This window comes from Columba livia, chromosome 3, assembly GCF_036013475.1.
Source record: "Columba livia isolate bColLiv1 breed racing homer chromosome 3, bColLiv1.pat.W.v2, whole genome shotgun sequence".
In the NCBI taxonomy this organism is placed as follows: domain Eukaryota; kingdom Metazoa; phylum Chordata; class Aves; order Columbiformes; family Columbidae; genus Columba; species Columba livia.
Window position 1 is genome coordinate 66,924,968 of NC_088604.1, and position 20,076 is coordinate 66,945,043.

Sequence of the window (20,076 nt, forward strand, 5' to 3'; positions counted from 1 at the left end):
TAAAAACTTTTATATGAGAAATAGAGGGAGACCATTCATTACCTGTATATCTTTAGTTCCTTTTTTTAGGTAGTGGCATTCTTCACAATGGATGCAGTAGCTGTAAGAACTTTCTCTGTTAACAGTATTCCTTGCCTTTCTGGACTTCCCACTTTTCTAAAGATGGTGTAATGGGGATTCTTCTAATAAGGAGTCTTTCAAAAATGCAGAATAAATCATAAGAGTTTGTCCAATCAAAATTTTCAGCAAAATCTTTTGTCAAAAATTGTGTTCAGTGACATCTACATATACTGTTCTTCAGCATTAGTGCTACTGGCATATATAAGATTACTTACAGTGTTCTCAGATTTACTAAGTTCATAACCAATACTCATGCATTGTAAATTGATCTAAATACAATCTTTGCTTTGTCAAACAAAATAACCAAACCAAAGCACACAAATAATTCCCTCCCAAGGAAAATCTTGAGAAATGATGCTTTGAATAATAAGAGAATACTTTACCAGTAACCAGTCTGACAGGTGATCAAGTTGTAATCATCTAAGCCTTTTGTCTGATAGTTTTAAATTATCTGGTGGGGCCAGTTGTGATTTCACTTGAAACCTCGTGACCTGAAAAGCATAACATTTGACTTTCCTAGCACCACCAGATGTCTGGTGTATCCAGTGTGTACTATCAGACTTGAAAATAAAATATCTGCTCTAAGATACTGTTAATGCAGCATTCTTTTGTAGGTATCTTGGAAAGTGGTTTATCAGATAAGAATGATAGTGGGAACTTCTTTTATGCCATGGAGTTACATATGGATGCTTAAATATGTTGCTGGATATTCTTTGTCCAGTCAGTAAGTTTCAGGCTGGAAGCCCCTATTTCTCTCTCACAAACACTCGCTCACTGACTTGTTCATTATCTTCACTATATCTACTAGATGAACCTCTAGAATTATTTTTTTTTTAAGAATTAATCTCTGTGTGTAATATTTTCAAAGTAAGTACTTCTCATGATATGTTAGAAATTCACAATAAGTAATTAAATGCATATTTCATTCATTAGATGCACAGTCCTAGCTTAAGCATCTGAAAGCAGGACTCAGTCCTTCTGAATTCTGACTCTGCTAAACCAGAGGTGATATGTTGCACTATTCTGTGTTCCTCATGCTCCCTTGAGACAATCATCTTGACTTTTATATTAAGTTATGCCTCCTGAGGTGCTTTCTTCATACTGATGAATGAAGCAAGTACTTTCTCTGCTCTCATTTCTAAATAGGCTTTGATGGATGAGATTTTAATGTTACAAGAAGAAATCACTGAGCTTCAGACATCATTAGCACAGGAGCTGGTTTCAGAACCACTGGATGCAGAAGCAGCTGATCAGCTGGCATTGCAGTCCACGCTCACGGTCTTGGCAGAACGAATGGCCACGATTCGAATGAAGGCATCAGGAAAACGACAACTGTTAGAGGTACAGGAAAAAAAAACCTCTAGAAGCAGGTCTTTTGGACCACATTCCAGATTTTGCAAAGTGCTTTTCACAGAGCTGTACTTTCACCAAATCCTTAGTCACCATTGAATGCTGATATTTTGAAGTCATTTTCAGTTCTGCTCTTTTCTTGCAATGCCTTTCACTAATCACTGTTGTTTTTAGTGAGCCCCTCATCTTAATGCTAGGTGATAAATAACGAGAGGGATCTTGGAAACACACTATGGAAGTCATTTTATATGTATACTTTTTTTTTTTTTTTTTTTTTAGTGTCCTCATGGACATTTTCTCAATAGGTTCCCTTGATATTCCTTCCTCCTCCACAGGTGAAGTAACAGAGTGCAAGTGTTAAAAGTCATATTATCTAAAATGACCTTTTGATGAGTTACCTATCCAAACTGGGAGACAAGAAAAGGGGGAAAGCTTAAAACATGAAATAATACCAAATGATTGCATTGTTGTCTATGCTTATCTTCTCAGTGATTTGCATGTGAACTTTTATTTTGGAAGATGCACCCCTTTATTTCTTTGTCTACCCACTTTACCAAAAATCCTTTAATACTAAGATGATTTTAAAAAATATCCTGTATATATAGGAAAGTTACTGTGTATGTTACACAGATGAGAAAATCTAGTCATGCTTAAGCTGGCTACAGTTAGTTTGAACATTGCAGGGCAGCTTTATTGCTCTACTGGTAAGTACTGCAGCAGTGAACTCATAAACACAGCAGTTGTTGTCTTTGTGATTTCCAGCATTGACTGACTCTGAGAGACATGAGTGAAAATTTGCTCTGTGGATCTACCTGAATTACAAGGGAGTTCCAGGGTACATCAGCTGCATTAGTCCTGTGCAGTCAGCTGAGGCAGTGAACAGGTCCTTAGGAAATATCTTTATTATTCTTAAAAAATTACACTAAGTGTTTTCTTCTCAAAAGAAAAATGGCATTTAATTAAAAATAAGGAACTGGGACTAGACTAGAGATCTGACTGTTTATAGTTTGCACACCATACAGGATCTTACAAACTTCTGATAGTACATAGGAGGAGCTTCTAACTTAAAATTTTAAGATAAAGCATGAGTCAAATACTACTCTTAACTATGGTTGGGATTCTGACAGTTACTTTCATACAATAGCACACGTATTCCCCAATAATCCTGGCTAAGAAATATGTATGGTGTGTAGGTAATATTCAGTAATTTAACCCGTGCACTTTATAGCTCTGATTCCACAGAACACTGCAGGAATGTAAATGTAGAAATACAGATAGAACAGGTAAAAAAAAAAGCTTTGGCTGCTGAGGATGTGGATTGACAATATTGCTCTTTCTATAGACCTAATTTAAATGATTAGATCTTGAGAGCTGTTTGACTCTGGGTTCTTTGAGACATTTAACAGTTATCACTATTCTTTAAATTATTCTAACATGCAGTTATTAATTTTTCCATTAAAATTAAGCATTCAGAAAAGTTATAGAAGCACTTCTCTATGTGAGGGAATTACACTGCACATGCAGGTCTGAATTTCCTTACTGCACATGTACTTGACTTAAGATGCTAAGTATGCTTTTAAAAGCAGCATGTCTTAGCTTGGACATGTGTTGTGAACAGAAGTATGGTAGGTTGACCCAAGCCAGTGGCCAAACACCCACCGTGCCTCTCACATCACTCTCCCATGGGATGGGTTAAAAATAGAAGGCAGACAAAAAGACTCATGGATTGAGATAATGACAGCTTAATAAGGTAAGGAAAAGCTGTTGTGTGGAAGCAAAGGAAAATAAGGAACTCATTCACTGCTTCACCATCAGCAGGCAGATGTTTAGCCGCTTTCCTGGAAAGCAGGCTCTCAGCACATGTAGCAGTTCCTTGGGAAGGCAAATGCCAGAAGCAAAAATGTTCCCTCTCTCACCTCCCCTTTCCCTCGTCTTTTGTTGCTGAGCATGATCTCATATGGTATAGATTATCCCTTTGGTCAGTTTGGGTCATCTGTCTTGGCTCTGTACTCTCCCAACTTTTTGCCCAACCCCAGCCTGCTGGCCTTTTTTAGGGACAGTTGGAAATAAAGCCTTAATGCTGTGCTAGCACTGTTCAGCAATAGGCAAAACATTGCTGTGTTATCAAACACAGTTTCAGCCACAGTTGCAAAGCACAGCACTGTACAGGCAGAGATGAATTTAACTCCATCCTAGCCAGATCCAATACAATCTCCTCCCCTTGTTCCTTACCATTTGCAACATGCTTAATTCTGCGTTATCTGATACATATAAGTATCCTCTGACTATTCCATTCTATCAGTTTCTTATTCCCAAAATCCCTTCTACTCTCTCCAGAGTTCTGTATATCTCTTTTGCTGGAGAGCCCAGAACTGGACACAGCACTCAAAGTGTGGTCTCACTGGAGTTAAGTAGAGGGGGAGGATAAACTCCCTTTGCCAGCTGGCAACATTCCTCCTAATGCAGCCCAGAATACCATTTGCTGCCTTTGCCACAAGGTCTCATTGATAGCTCATGTTCAACTTAGTGTCCACCAGGACACCCAGGTCCTTTTCTGTAAAGCTGCTTTCCAGATGGTTGGCCCCCAGCAAATACTAGTGCTTGGGATTGTTCGTCCCCAGGTACAGGACTTTGCATTTCCCTTTGTTCAGCTTCATGAGGTTCCTGTCAGCCCATTTCTTCAGCTTGTCGGGGTCTGTCTGGATGGCAGCACAGCCTCCTGGTGTATAAGCCATTCCTGCCAGTTTTGTGTCATCAGTAAACTTGCTGATGCTCATTACTGACCTCTCACTAGACTTTTTGCCACTAATCACCACTCTCTGGCCCCAGCTGTTCAGACAGTTTTCACATTCATATGGGACTATTAAAGGGTGAGTGAGCCTTGCTGCCTTGCTGATCATTCCCTGTCTGTCCAATGGATGGACCAGCTGATGAATGAAGCCAGGGAGACTACGTTGCTGCGATGATGTTGCTGCTGCAGCCATTGGAGCTTAATGCCCACAGCACAGGGAGCTTCCAAGAGGCCAGACAAGGTAGACAGCTCCTCGGTCTTCTCTTTACCCACAGTGGCTACACCAAAGGCCCACCAGTGAACCCTGTTGGGTCCCTGAAGCAGCTCTCTTCTGCCTCTCTTGAGAGACTATAAGGCAATCTGACAGCCTGCTGCTGCTTCCAAACAGCGCAAGGCTGCTATCCTTTCCCTGCAGCCCAACCCCAGCTCTATGTTCTCTTGTGTCTTTCTCCCGAAGCAAACAGTGCTGTGCTAGTTGAGCAAACTGAATCAATGTGGGGCATATGCAAAGGAGAGCAGCAAGAGGAGGCAGAAAAGGCCTCACCTTTAAAAGGTTGTAATAGTAGAGATCCACTGAAGGAAGTGAAAACACAGTGACTTAACTGAAACAGAATTTACATCACCAGAAAAGCAAGTTCAGTGATTGAAAGCAATATTTTTTTAAGGTTTTCCAACTTCTGAAAGAAAGGGCTTATAATGGATTAAAAATGCTATATAGAAGTTGTGAGTGACAGAGAGAGAAAATATTTTAAAGTGATTGTTGTTGTTTGTTTAGAAAAGGTAAAATATAGTTTGTACCTCTAGGAAAAGCTGAATGAACAGCTGGAAGAACAGCGGCAAGAGCAGGCTCTTCAAAGGTACCGTTGTGAAGCTGATGAGCTTGACCACTGGTTACTCAATACCCGAGCAACACTGGACACTGCCCTGGTTACTGCTGAGGAACCTATGGACATGGAAGCACAGCTGGTAGACTGTCAGGTAAAATTATCAGTCTTGTAATGTTTAGATGCACAGGATGGACATAGTTTTTTGTGAATGAAGAGACACATATGGAACATCAGAGTTAAGGCTATTATTGAGTGGAATGAGTGAGCATATTAATAGGGAAGAATTTCTGAGCTCCTTAGTACCTCATATATGCTCAGTTAGCTGCTTATTAAAGATTGCAAACAGCGCTTTAGAAAGCATGTGTAAGCATAGCAGTAGAAAAGCAAGATATTCTGACTATGAGAACATTTGAAACTCTACAGCTTTCAAGGGGATTTTGTTTTCTTTTGGCAGCCTTGTATCCTCTTCACTTATTGTTTTTTCTCCACTTAAGCTGGAGTTGTTGAACAGCTCACTTGATAGGTATGAAAACACCTGCAGTCTGCTTTCTGACTCCTCCTTTTTCAGCTGAAGAACACACACTCCCACTAGCAGTGGTGACTGGGAGAGTGTTGTGTTTTCTCCAGGAGTAATCCCTACCGACATTCAGAAGTAAAATATAATCATCAGTAGTTACTATTTTTATGAATTTGATATTAATCAACCTAGAATACCAGAACAACTGAGGAAAAATGTGTTGCTGCAATAGGGGTAATTGCATATACTTTTATTAACAGGACTTGGATCAGTCATAACATCCAGGTTCTCAAATTAGTGGAAGTTTTCCATTTTTAAATATGAGTTTACAACTGTATGATCATTATAATGAAAATTACAAGAAAAGCAAGAGGTAGATGGACAAAATATCGCTTTTCATATTAAAGAATTAGGATCTTGACTATTTTAGGATAAATGGGAATCAAGTTTCATATAAATCAGATGAATTAAACACCTAATTAAATTCCCACCAACACCACTTCATTATTGAAATTTTCAGTCTGCTCAGCCTCAAGTGTTCTTTCAGCACCTGTCCTTGGGAGCTGTTTTTTGTATATAGATAAACCATGTGAACTCAAACAAAGCAGTAATTTTTAAAAAAATATAATCTGTAGGAAAGTCAAAATTAAAAAGAACAGCTAACTTTGTGGAAAAGTTAATACTGCTGTCCTTTTGCTGATTCTTAAAATCTTAATAGAGTAAGTTGTTTGTTTGTTGGTTTGTTATTTTGTTTACAAAAAAAAGTCCTTTATTTTTTCCACCCTTTAGAGACTCTGCCCATCTCATCCTGCACACATTCCTTCAGGACCAATGTTTCTAAGTTTATGCTTGATGGTTGCTATGGCAAAAATAAACATTTGATTTTTTGGCAAGAATTGTATGAGCTTTGAGTTTGGAAGTTCAAAATATGCTCTATGTCTTTGATACATGAATGGTTAATGGAATGTCAGGAAAGTAGCTTTTGAGAATAAACATGCCAGAGATTTGTCACTCTAAGTCTCTCTTTAGACTAAAGAGGATTATACAGAAATCCGTAAGTCCATCACACACCAATCAGAAAGAGCAAATAGTGAGAAGAGAAGCTTATCAACGCAGCCAGAGCAACACATAGAAGTAGGTAGGAAGCATTTCACTGAACACACATGAAAGAAGAGGAAGGAAGTCACTCCAGCTATGTGCTCAGTTTCTTCTCATTATGGACGTCAGTCTAGCATATTAGGCACCGTTACCTTTAATGTACAAATAAAGAGCATCTCCTCTACAACAAATGCTTTGTTTCAAATAACTTTTTAATTTCCTATTTTGAAAAAGGTTGCAAACAGAAATGGCGAGTGCAAACATTTGCAAACCTATTCCTCAGGACTCTGAAAGGGCCTGGAAGGCAAAGTAATGATAATCTGACTTGCCCTTAGCTTGACGACGGGTGAGGAAGGCCACAGGTCGTCTTGCCAGAAAGCGCGACAGATGCTGGAAAATGTATGAATTTGGCTCTTTGTTTTTGCTACTGCAGAACATGTTGGTTGAAATAGAGCAGAAGGTGGTAGCCTTGTCAGAGTTGTCTGTGCACAACGAGAACTTGCTTATGGAGGGGAAGGCTCACACCAAGGACGAGGCAGAGCAGCTGGCTGTGAAGCTCAGGACACTGAAGAGCAGCCTCCTGGAGCTGCAGAGAGTGCTTCATGACAAACAGATCAACATTCGGGTAAGTGGCTCTTTCCAGCTGGCTTCGCAGTGGGCAGGAGGTTGGGGGATTTCATAGCAGTTTTGTGCAACTGGGAAAAGGAGCAAAAGTATTTTACTGATTTAGTTTGATAGTTTAGTTAGTAAATGGAATTACACAATAAAGAACTGCCTGGCAAGCTTTAGCTTATCATTTTCAAGTTAATGACACCTCTTCATGGTGGAAGTATCCTAACCTCGCTGTCTCACTGAAAGGACAATGGTAAAGTATATAGATAATTAGCTTGGTCTGCATATACCCTATTCCTGTTATGAGTCCTTTTAGATTATGTAGGCTCTAGGGCAGGATCTCTCCCCTAACAAAAAACCAGTCCTAACTACATGCTTTCTTCCATACAGTGTGCACAATGCAATGAAAGGATAACATCAAGAAAATAGAATATTTTTTAATATAGCTAATACTTAGTGGCATCATGACACCAAACAAAATATTGTATAAACAAAGATACATTTAACCTCAGTCTTGTCCTAGGTTTCTATTCATAGCAGCGTTGGTCTGCTTACTGTCAGTATTTCATTTTATTTAATAGTTGGTTTTGGTCATTCTTTAGGTTAAACTAGCATGTGAAGAACCAAATACAGACAAGAAACCCAACCATGTAATGTGACTGACTGGTTTGCTTGCCCTGCTGTGACTCCCTTCCCCCACTTTTCTTTTACTTCTTTTCTGGGCTTTGCTGTGCAAATTAAACATGATAAGCTTCAAAGATTTCTAGCTTGTAATGCAGATTAAAGTCTACTGAGAGGTTAGCTTGAAAAGTCACTTGACTTGCTAAGAACTATTTTTAGTCCCAAGCAGCTAGATAACTATAGAACTTAACATAGCTTCACCAAAAAAACCTCCACACCCAACAAACAAACACAAAAAACAAAGGAAAGAAAAAAATGAGGTATTTATTCCTATTGCCTATAAGATGAAGTAACTTTAGTGTTATTCTTGCATATTAAATCTCATGATTAGGCAGAAGAAAAGTGTTATCAGCAGCATCTAGGCATATAATGATCTGTTCTGATCTATTACTTGAAAAGTGAAAAGACATCACAGACGTTTTTGCTTCATTTTAAAGTATGCATGCTGCATTTAAAATACAATGGTGTGATTTAGTTTTAAAACAGCTTTTTAAATGCTTTTGTAATAGTGAAAGTAACAGCACAATAATTTCCAGATGTAGAATATGAATTATTTAAGATGCTACATGCATGCAAGACTTTAGTTTCTTTATGAATTGCAAACCTTTTTTGGACTCCACTTATGGATCATGAACGAAGTTGAACAGTTATTGTCACTAGGGCATATAAAATTTAGCAGATAATTTTTACAATTTACAGAACAATGGTCTTTTTTCATTTTTAATAGAAAGATTAAAATTCTAATCCCTCTTTATCCCTCACATAATATTTTCTTTGCCTCATCTGATATTGTATAATGACATTGTTCACACAGGTTTGAACCACGTCAGCTTTTCTAGGAACTTGTTCCTACAAAGTACCATGGTTAGTCTGCAAGCTGAATCCTTAGTTGAAACAAAGCTATTCCACAGAACAAGAGCTAATGGTTCCTTCCAGCTTTAGATACCTGCTTGCTTGTTTTGCTCCTCTTCCAGTTTATGTCCTCTAACACTAATCAGTTCTTTCAATTCCAGTATACTCATTATTCCTCAAAACTGAAATCTTACACCTAACTTCTACTATTTAGCCAAACTCTACTGTTCCAATGCTTGATGCCAGGGACACTGGTGGCAGAGATCCATCCCAGTTGTTAGTATGAGGAGTACCGGGTGAGGTACAAGGGGTTTCCTCAGCCACCTTTGGCTCTGCTGGACTCTGCCTGATTTGAGACAAAGGCTCTCTGGATGGTGGAACATGAACCTGTTTTTGTTTTGGAAAGAATTCTGTAATGTCTGAACCATTTGCCACATTTACCCTATTTAGATTAAGAGCTGAATCATGGGCAAAATACAAATCCTACAAAAATGAGATATATAGACAAAATGGGAGAGGAATTAAGCCCCAGCTTTAGGTCTTGAAGCTGAAAAAAAAAGGCACAAACTCTACACTCATTGTTTGTCTGCAGGTGAAAGTAATATTAAATAAATCCGGAGAGGTGTGTGGATCTAAGTAGCCAGACCTACAAGTCTGTCTTTAATATTAGGCCTAGTGTATTAAAATCCCTGCATTTGAATGCGCTGTCTGCTAAAATAATTTATACTTACAGCTGACAGGGATTTCAGAAGTCAAGAACTTCATAAAGCAATTTCTAGAATTATTAAGGAATTTGCTCTTTCTTTCTTTGTTTACACAAGGAGCCTGTCTAATCACTGTTGCTGGAAGAACATAATGATAGAAGTATGAAGAGAAGGGACTGTTGCTTTTCTGTTCTATTATAACATTCTGTGGTTTGGTCTCTCTTAGTGTCTTTACCATTCACATCATATAACCTGCTGTTAACTGACTGTGTTTCTGCCAATCATGGATAGAGTTGCATACTTCTTGATAAATAAATTTTGACCAGAAGGATAACCAGCATTCTCTTGGTTTTAATTAGACAAAAAAAAATGGCTTTAATTAGACTAAAAGCCTGGCAGAAACAACCCAGTGATTCCCTGCATTGCTGGTTAAAGCTACACCCTCCATTACGGATCTTGAGGAAAATCAGAACAGTCTTCAGAAACACATCAGTCCATGGTCTCTGATCTCTGGTCCCTGATTCTGCTAAGTGCAGTGGTGCATGTTTATTTTTACATTTTTAGGGGTGCTTTCTTGCTGGTAAGGAATGACCAGTAGAAGTCAGAAATCTAAGGTCATTACTCACTCCAGAATTTTTGTGAGCCAGCAACTTGAGAGGTGGAAGGTAGCACTACATGTGGTTTTCAGTTGGTGAGCTGGACCTGCTTTCTAGCAGTGTAAGAGATTTTGTAAAGTCTTTATTTCTTTCTCTTAAAGCAGAGTTCATTACAAGAAAAGGAGGAGAGCGATCTGGACTTTGTTTCCTCACAAAGCCCCAGTGTCCAAGAATGGCTGGCACAAGCAAGAACCACTCGCTCACAGCAACAACAGAACACCCTGCAGCAACAGAAGGTTGGTGTTTTGCATTTCTTTTACTCCCATCTTTAGATTGTGCTTGACAGTGTAGCTGAGCCATTCATGTTAGTGTTTCCACTGAAATCTTAATTTTTACCAGGTTTCTTATTGCTTTTGTAATGATTTATCTGAGCTCACTATTTTGTATCTGTATCTGTAACAGCCAGGCGGAGTAGACTTCCTGGGTGACCATGGTCAACTCACATTATCACTTCCATTGTCCATTAGTAGAATTAAATTGAAGCAACCCTTAAAGTTATTCTAAGGAGAGATGATGGTATTTGCTCAAAACAGTAATCAACATTGTCTTTATAAGCAAATTACACACATTATAAGGTGCATTGTGTTGCATGATACACAACCATCCTCACTAGGTTACATTCTAGAAACTGCATTGCATTAGTTAATTAGTTCAACAATCCAGTTTATGTACCCAGTTTCTCTGTGTCCCTAAGTGGAGATTTTGCACTGCTTTTGGTGCTCAAGCAAGCCATATCAGAAATAGCTCATCTATCTTTGCACGACAGTTACACAATGTAGACTTGTCCTTCCCAGACAAAAACAATCTGCTTGTGTTTTGTTTTGGTTTTGTAACTTTGTATATTAGGAACTGGAACAAGAGCTAGAAGAGCAGAAGAATCTGCTTCGGTTGGTAGCGTGCCGTGGAGAAGAAATCCTAACACAGCAAGGTGCTCCAGAAGGCCTATGTCTAAGGTATGATTTCATGTGTTCTTCTGCCAAGTTCTATGATTGTGCCTTGTCATCCTCGTGTTTACATCCTGCTTCTGCATATAATCCTCTAAACTTTGTTTTGTAGTTTTATATAGCACCTAGGATACTGGAGTCCTGGTTTATAGTTCAGGGGTCTGATGACATTATTACAAAAATTGTTTTGTGCTGATAAATCATCTTCAGCATTTTGAAATTCCTTTTATTTGTCCTATCAAGTACCACACTAAAATTACAAACTAGGAGGATTCGTTAGAAAAGCAGTGGATCAGTTACTATTGCTTTATGATCCAGCATTGGTGTAAATCATAGCTAAACTCTGAAGCGTTGTAGTCTGCCATTGTAACCAGATCTTCCCAGATGAGATACTAATTACTTAATTTTATTTTTTCTGCAGTTAGTAAATATTTTTCTTTTCAAAGCCTTGTCTTTCAAATTTCATCTCAGATCTGTATTTTGTTATACACTTGCCCGTTTGAGGGAGAAGTGGATGTCTACAAAAGCCTTGGCTCTGACTGGGAGAGACTTCTGCCCTAGACAAGGCAGAAGAATACTGCTGATGCAGACCTTCGGGGAGCAGGAAGGGAAAGCTTTTGGGAAGAGGAAGCCAGGGTGAACATTATCAGCTTAAGAATCAAGTAGCAGTCAACCCTTTAGTTAAAATACTTCCTTGATGTATCTCAGTAGTAATGACTACCTTTGTGGCTCCTCCAGCAAGGTCTAGAACATGAAGGTAGTTCAGGAGGCAGCAGAACTAAGACTTATGCACAGGGAATGTAAACTGTACTTAGTAAGTTCTTTTCCTCAGCATTTGTGTGAATTCAGTTGTATTTCTGTTAATTTGGTTGTGTTTGTTTTGTTGTTGTTTTTTTTTAATTATAATGCCAGAAAGTACTTCTTATCTCCTATTGTTTGAGGCTTCCTTCTGTCACATTATGTTATAGTATAGAAACAAACAAAACAAATCAAACAGAAAATGCTGAATTTCATTCACTGTTTACCAAGGCCAAACTCATATGCTTGTCCTACATTAAAAAGTTAGGATATGTCTGGCATTTTGAGAGAGGAGGTGAGGAAGGAGTCAGATAAAATATTTTTTTTATTTCATGCTTTGTAGTAAAGTTTGTTTAAAGGTTACGTTTCAATGTAGCATATATTCAGTCTCTTTTGAGTTTTTTTTTTTTTTACTTCATATGGGTGCTTGCAACTCTGAATAGTTTCTTAGAAAGTACAGTTTAGCCCATAGGACAAGAACTTCTTGCTGTTACAAACCAGCCTTTGTCTTATTATCTGACAAAAAAAATATCAAAGCTTTAAAAAGTAGCACTTAATTTAAATGCAGAATTTCCTGATTGAAAGAGGAAATAAATCATTTATATAGTTACAGCTTTTGTATTTGTTAAGCCTTTATGCATCTTCCCATTCAGTGAGAAGCCTAATACACTCTCTGAGGAATTAGGCTTGGAGGGTGAGAAGCCATCATCTGAAGAACAGATGAAGGTGAAATGGGAAAGCCTGAACCAGGAATTCAATACTAAGCAGAGACTGCTCCAGAAAACTTTGGAACAAGAACAGCCGGTAGCTATTTTTAATTTCTCTTCACATTTTCTCTATGAAAGCAGTTATCACAACACAAGATTACAATATGTGCATAGCAGATGCATTAAGGTGATGTAGTTAATACAAAGAATATGGAACAATTTATTTTTGTGACATCTTTAAAGCCATTAAATACTGGCACTATCACTGGTCCTGCTCAAAGTGATCTTAATTGCACTACCATTCAGATGAATAAACTAGAAAAGAAGAAAGGGCTCAGACAAAATTTTGATCTACTTGTCTGACCCAGGATAATTCTGTAACAAATCATCCCTCTGGAATTGACCAGTAATCTGGCAACAACTTATAGGTAAAATTGGTATTTTCAGTTTGAATGTATTAGTTACGTTCAATTCTTGGTCTTAGTGGATATGTGACAAAGAAGCAAGTGATTTCTTTCACAGAATTTTTACTGAAAGAAACAGGGATTAATCAACTAAACTAGGGATGAGCCAAGATCTGTATTAACATCCTCCATTTTATTGTTAGTAGACCCAGACCCACTATTCTTTATATAACACTATATTCAAATGAGCTTGCGAAGTTTGAAATATCTTGTATTCATTCAACAGTATTTAATTATTTTTTCAGTAAAAACAAGTCATTGCTAATTCTAGCCACAAGTATTTATCCCACACTTCTAGTGAACCTCCTGTTGAGCAATCCTTTAGTCAAGATATTCATGACACAGAACAGTCATGGGAGGACCATGAGCGTAATTTTGTATTGTCCTCAGTCAGTGGTAGGATCTGTATCACTGGATTTTGTACCCTATATATGGTAGAAGCATCCTAATTAATACTCCTCTCTCAGCAGTTTTATAGCAGACCAAACAGACTGATATCTGGAATGCCTTTGTATCAGGAGGAAGGACAGGGTGCAGATAAATCCATAGTGTCACCAGTACTGGTTGAATTGAATCAGGCCTTTGAAGATGTGTCACCTGAGGTAACATTTCAATTATCTTTACACCTGTCCTCTAGCACACTTACAATGGAATTGCTTCTAGCTTCCACCTGGAAATCTAGCCCTTTCCCAAATATTAGATATTAGAAGGAGTATCTTGTACTTCTGCTCTGGACTTCTCTGGTTCCTTTTGCCCAGGCTGGACAGGTGGAACAGAGCCTGCATCTTGAACAGAAGCTGTATGATGGTGTCACAGCCACCTCCTTGTGGCTAGATGATGTGGAAGAGCAGGTCTTTGTTGCTACAGCTCTGTTGCCGGAGAAAGAAACAGAAACATACCTCTGCAAGCAAGAGGTAAGGAATCCATGAATAGGACTTTCTTTAAATTGCCAATAAAGATGCATTTTATATGGTGTTTAGGAAAAAAAAAAAAAAAAAGTTAGAATCCTGGATAAGTGACATATTGCTGTCATAATCTCTATGTATGCTGCTACTGGTAGAAGTAACTTTATTGACAATGTAGAGAAGGTTGCAGAAAGCAGCACCAGACCCAAATTTTGCCTGATCAGAAGAGAACTAAACATAGAGTCTTTCTTCTGTTTAATATCTTTGCTAAGTATTAGGAAACACCACATTGTTGAAATTGAAATGAAGTGAAGTGAAAAAGAGGGTGGAATGTTCTGGGATATAGAAACAGTACAAATTCATCAACAGGAAATGGGGAGGGAGAAAAGGAGATGGGAAGGAAAGGAGCAGGAGTTGGGAGAGAAAGAGGTGACAGGACAGGGGGTAATGGTTTTAAACTGAAAGAGGGTAGATTCAGACTAGATCTAAAGATAAAAAAAATTAAAATGAGGGTGGTGAAACACTTGAACAGGTTGCCCAGAGAGGTGGTAGATCCCCCATCCCTGGAGACATTGAAGGCCAGGCTGGACGGGGCTTTGAGCAACGATCAGGTTGAATATGTCCCTGCTCATTGCAGGGGTGTTGGACTAGATGACCTTTAAAGGTTCCTTCCAACCCAAACTATTCTATGAGTCTACATAATTTTATTTCAGCACTTGTTTTCCTCAGAGTAGTCTGAGGTCTTTTTACTAACAGAGGTACTGTAGCTGCATAACTTTGGCTAGTGTGTGTATATTAACAACGTAAAAAAACACATCCCTGCAAAACTGACAATGCTTGCCTGCTTTCCAAAATGTCTGATTATCACTTTGTTTTGTTTTCTACAAAATCAGTCTCTTGCTAAAGAAATCAAAGACATAACAGAAGAAATGGACAAGAACAAGAATTTATTTACTCAGATATTTCCTGAGAATTGTGATTATAGGGACATTATAGAAGACACTTTAAATTGTCTCCTTAGAAGACTGACCTTATTGGAGTCAGTAGTAAACCAGAGATGCCATCACATGAAAGGACAGCTCCAGCAAATAGTGACTTTCAAGGTATGGTGCTCATCTCAAGGAGTTAACTGGGGTACGATATCAAATGGAGATACAAAGATTCTCAAAGCAATGAGAGTTTTTGGTACCAAATGATAAGAACAAGGTTGTCACAGATTTTTATTGAAAAATCGAATGTCTTCATAGGCTGTGCAAAGCTTGGCACCCAAATCATGATCCAAAATTCAAACTCTCTTCTACAAGTCTTATGGAACTCATGCAATTATTGTAAAGTGATAATTCATCCCATGCTTTCTCACCCTGCTGGCTGACTTCTGTTCTCAAATGAGACAAAAGCAACTTTAGAGTTCCACTCTATCTATTTTATAATTTTGGAAATGATAGAGTACGCTGTTTTTATTAGCTGAGATAAGGTAGAAAACATAATTCTGATTCCCACCTTTCTGAACATCTTTAAGCCATTCCATTACTCTATAAGAGCTGGTGTCTCAAGCCACCTTTGTTGAGCAAAGCAGAAAAAATGAAGATAAGTGGAGAAATGTGCACTTTTAGAATTTTTTTCAGAGTTCAGAAATGCTTTCAGATCTTACTTGGTTTCTACCTTCTCTCCTATTATTATCATATAAAACCTCCAGTGTGGTTTAGTGTTAATGAAAACACATAAATTACAGGAAAAAAAAAATAAAAGAAAGGAAAATAGATTCCTGGTGTCTTTAGACATAGGTGATTACTACAGGATTTTTTTCCAAACTCCATAGCCTTTCGTCTGCAGTAGACAGGAAAAATTTTCAACATTTTTCAATGAAAGGCCTTCCTTTGCTGAAGAAAGCAGACAAATTTATTAGAATCCTGTGCATTATTGTTATACCAGAGATATTTAGTATTTAAAAGAAGTACTGCATGGGAAAACAAAACAAAAGAAAAAACAAAACCAAAAAAAACAGTAATGCACCCCTTCTATAGTGCTGGAATTCTTAGAAAAATATGCTGATGAATGCATGAAAATAAAATATTAATTGATTGGAGCTTGACAAAATGTTTTTTAGTATTTATATGTCTAGTCTGTTAAGGTAATCTAGAAGCTGTCATGTGTAGTTAGCCCTGCAACATGGTGGAGCCTTGTTTACTTCTTTGTTGTACTCGCTCAAGTTTGTAGTGAAGAAAGCTTCCCTTAAAAAGTAAAGCCTAGCTTGTTTACAAGCATATGTGATTGAATAAACTTCACAAGAATAGCATTTTCGTTAAATGAAGTTAATGAACCTTGTTAATTAATCATCTAATTGTAAGGCAAAAGCAGAAGTGTGTTGGCAGTTTGTGTTCTGAATAGGAGTTCCTTTAGCTTTTAGCTCATATATCCAGTTGTGGATCTTCAACAATGTTAAATGTTTTGCACTGACTAATTTTGGTGCTTCCAATTTTGAATAGATTTTATGGCTCAGTGCTGACATTGTAACATTGTGATGCTTAAACGTTTTGGAACACAAAATATTTTTCAGATGTTTTGTGCTGTGGTTGGCTATAATTTGTTGTTGTTGTTGTCTGCCGTAGAATGATCTGAAGGTCCTGTTTACATCGGTGGCTGATAACAAATACTTAGTTCTGCAGAAACTAGCAGAGGCAGCTGAGAGGCCAGAAACAGAACAAATGCAGGTATTATCAAATGTCCAGTACTTGGGGAAGGGTGAAGACATTAAGTTTCCATTCAAAGTATAAGTGGATTCTACAGAGTGGTTGCTTTTTCAGGGAAAATGTACATGTTCACATAAAGTTTGTTAAAATGAGTACTTCCAAGAGTGTACTACACGGTTATAAATGTTAAAAAAAAAAAGTGTCTTTCTCATCTTCCCAGCTGACCTAGTTATGCCTACACTGGGTAGTACCTGAAAGATATAACATTTCAACGAACCAAAAAAAGTCTCAAGTTTCAGCTATTACACTTTATTAAAAACCAAAGGCACTTTCTTCTGCACTGTTTTATAGTCGTATTTTTACTATTAGTCTTTCTAATTTAATACAATAGTTTTCTCTTCATCAGGAATTGCATGATGAATAATTAATTTTTAATATGACAAAAGATATCCTTTTTCCTTGTTTCTGTTTTGTCAATAAGAGAAGAGAACAAAGTATGCTAAGGGCTCTTTTCTACAGATATTTCTAGTTACCCAAGAGCTACTGATGTCTGGTGCCAGCAGGTGACTGAGAGGAAGAGACTTATCCTTCAGCTAAACAGAAATATTGGGCCTTGTATACCTGATAATCAAATTTTGAAGGATTTTTAAGTTTTCTGTATGAATAAGTGAGCTGGCATGCTTTGTCTTTCTTTTCTGTCCTCCACGATGCAAAAGACTTGCTAAAATTTAACTCCTCTATGATTAACTGCCAAATAGGAAAACAACATGGTAACAAAAGCAACTGAATTGATCTGTTTCTGAACATCTACCTTCGCTGATAAAGCTTTCCAATTTAAAAGTGTTGCTGTTGGTTCAAGCTGTGATTGGGAAAGTAGAAATAAGGCCTTTAATCAGCCAGGTAACTTAACTGCCAGAAGTCTAAGTTTAATGACTGTATTGTGCATACCCCACATTATGAGGAGTCAGGAGTTCTACCCACGTATATTTTTTAAGCATATTTGGATAGACAATTTCCAATAAATTACCTTAACAGAGGACTTTTAACTACAGGAGCCTACCTTGTACTTTTAACTGAGTTATGGCTTACACTACTTAAGCAGAGGCTCCTATATTGAAAGACCCAGGAAAGCTTGTAGCTTCCATTGAAAAAGTCAAGTTATTACCCTCATACACTTGCAAATACCAAACTGTTTTCCTAAGATGTAGTTTTCCAAGTGCACGAGGGGATGTACAAGTCCTTCTCCTTGACAGTAATTTTGGACCTATCCTGGTCCTGAAAGGGAACTGTGCACAGCTCTTTGCTGTCATTCATGTCTTCTGCTGTGATGGTTGTTTTCTTGGTACTCAGATATGACAAGAATGAGTGCTAATAAAAAGAATACTTGAAGGTGTTAGAACAACTAGTAGTCCTTTTGTGCTTGTACAGTATAACTAAAGCATGGAACTTCACAGCAAAGTTTGGTATAAAATGATGTAGAATACTAAAACAGCTTGCTATTAAAAAAATAATGCCATATTGTATTTCACTTTAAGAAGCAAGCTGGGCTCTCCCAACTTTGAATTAATACTTTTTTTTTCATAGTATCCTTTAAAATTTTAGCAGATTGAAAGACTGATTAAAACTCCAGGCAGAAAACAGGAAAGATTATTACCATATGGCAGCGATAGTACTGTTGTTAAACCTTCAAACTAAATTATGTAATTTTCAAATACAGGTCATACTGCAGGCAGAAGAAGGTTTGAAGGAACTAGATGCTGGAATCAATGAATTAAAGAAGCGTGTGGACAAGCTACAAATTGACCAACCTTCTGTGCAAGAGCTGTCTAAGATCCAGGTATCGTTCATGAGTTCTATCCTAGACATGTCTGATTATATCAAGGGTATTAGTATGCTCCTTTTTGCTGTTCGTAAGGCACTTTAGCAAAGCATATTTAAAAGCATTTCAATTTGTATAACAGATTGTTTTCTCTCTGATTCACCTGTTTTTTCTACTTTTTCAACTTTTCTAGCATCTCTATTACTAGTGGTATTAATCATAAAATCATAAGAAAACATGTTTCCTCTCAGTTCTTGTTGACTCCTTGTTCAAATAGTTAAACATGTAACCATAAGTGTCTGCTGAAAGTTGAAAGGAGATAGATAGTGAAGTGTGACCTGAAACTGGGAAACTGGTAATGTTCTGCTTTTACTAGAACATCTTATGTGTTCCTGTGTACTTCCAGTTAGACCAGGTTTTGAACACACCTAAGTAGTGGGACTCTAAAGGCTCTCTGAACTAGATATATATGAGCAATTGATCCAGAACTTCTATAACTCCTTTGTGAGCAGTTTGATGCTGAGGCAGGGAAATGCGTTAAGCAAGATCAGATTAAGTGTACATATCTCCCAGCCCATTATATCAGTTTTTAGAAAGCCTTCTTTTTACTTTTTTGACAGCTGTGCTTCTCACAATTGTCTCTTTTAAAGTGAGGAGAGCCAGCTGTAGCCGGAACTGATAAAATTGTTCCTTTTGGCTCGTTTTGTGATTTGGCAGTATGGGCACACTTTGAAACAAACACTGCGCTTTGCCTACACTTTTCTATATTGCTGTTTTATGCCCAATATGGGTTTTACTACAGGCTGTATGTATCTTGGTTGCTACCAGCAAGCTGCCAGGGCAAGAGAGGGGGACAAATCTGGTTTTGAGATGCCTGTAATCTGTAGCCATGATGGAGTCCATCCAAGTCTCTGCATTATAAGAATCAAAATGTAAGCAGCATCTGCAGTGTGCAGTAACCATACATCTGGTTTTTGATGGTTTAAGCCAAATCACCCTACTCCTTTGCTACTTAAATCAAGCATTTGGAATTCTGATAACTTTGTTACCGAATGCAGGCACTTGAAAGAGTTGCATGTCTTGCTTATTTTTTTTCTCTTTAAATAATGGGTTGTTAATTTATTGATCTAGTTGATATACCTGCACAGTCTTTTCGAGCTGGAAATAGATGTTATTCTTCTAGTATTCACAGAGGAATACAGGGACAGTAAGGTTGCTTTGACGAAGACACATATAAGGTGTGAAATAATAATCACCGTTGCTGCTTTTTTGCCTCCAAGGATAAGTATGATGAGCTGATGATGATCATAGGATCCAGACGGAGTGACCTGAATCAGAATCTGGCTCTTAAGAGGCAATATGAACGGGCTTTGCAGGACCTGGCTGACCTGGTAGAAACAGGCCAAGAAAAGATGGCTGGTGACCAGAAAATGATTGTTGTTTCTAAGGAAGAGGTTCAGGCTCTACTTGACAAACATAAGGTAAGAAACTATAATATATTTCAGGATTCATCATGACTATAAGCCTGGTCACAGTGAATT

The 20,076-nt window shown here is 37.8% G+C and overlaps 1 protein-coding gene across 24 annotated transcripts in view; it reads left to right on the plus strand.

The window, feature by feature from the left end:
* The window catches only part of SYNE1 (spectrin repeat containing nuclear envelope protein 1), a 300,382-nt gene that overhangs the window by 209,103 nt on the left and 71,203 nt on the right, over nt 1–20,076 (plus strand). For 17 of the 24 annotated variants that reach the window (XM_065057381.1, XM_065057392.1, XM_065057386.1 and 14 more), the window contains 12 exons: nt 1,267–1,461; nt 5,066–5,239; nt 7,137–7,328; nt 10,310–10,444; nt 11,055–11,161; nt 12,604–12,754; nt 13,589–13,723; nt 13,880–14,035; nt 14,920–15,129; nt 16,636–16,737; nt 18,434–18,553; nt 19,816–20,016. In XM_065057381.1, coding sequence (XP_064913453.1) covers nt 1,267–1,461; nt 5,066–5,239; nt 7,137–7,328; nt 10,310–10,444; nt 11,055–11,161; nt 12,604–12,754; nt 13,589–13,723; nt 13,880–14,035; nt 14,920–15,129; nt 16,636–16,737; nt 18,434–18,553; nt 19,816–20,016 — 1,878 coding nt within the window. The remainder of the gene's footprint in view (nt 1–1,266; nt 1,462–5,065; nt 5,240–7,136; nt 7,329–10,309; nt 10,445–11,054; nt 11,162–12,603; nt 12,755–13,588; nt 13,724–13,879; nt 14,036–14,919; nt 15,130–16,635; nt 16,738–18,433; nt 18,554–19,815; nt 20,017–20,076) is intronic. The other 7 variants (XM_065057379.1, XM_065057405.1, XM_065057398.1 and 4 more) reach the window with 3 other exon arrangements.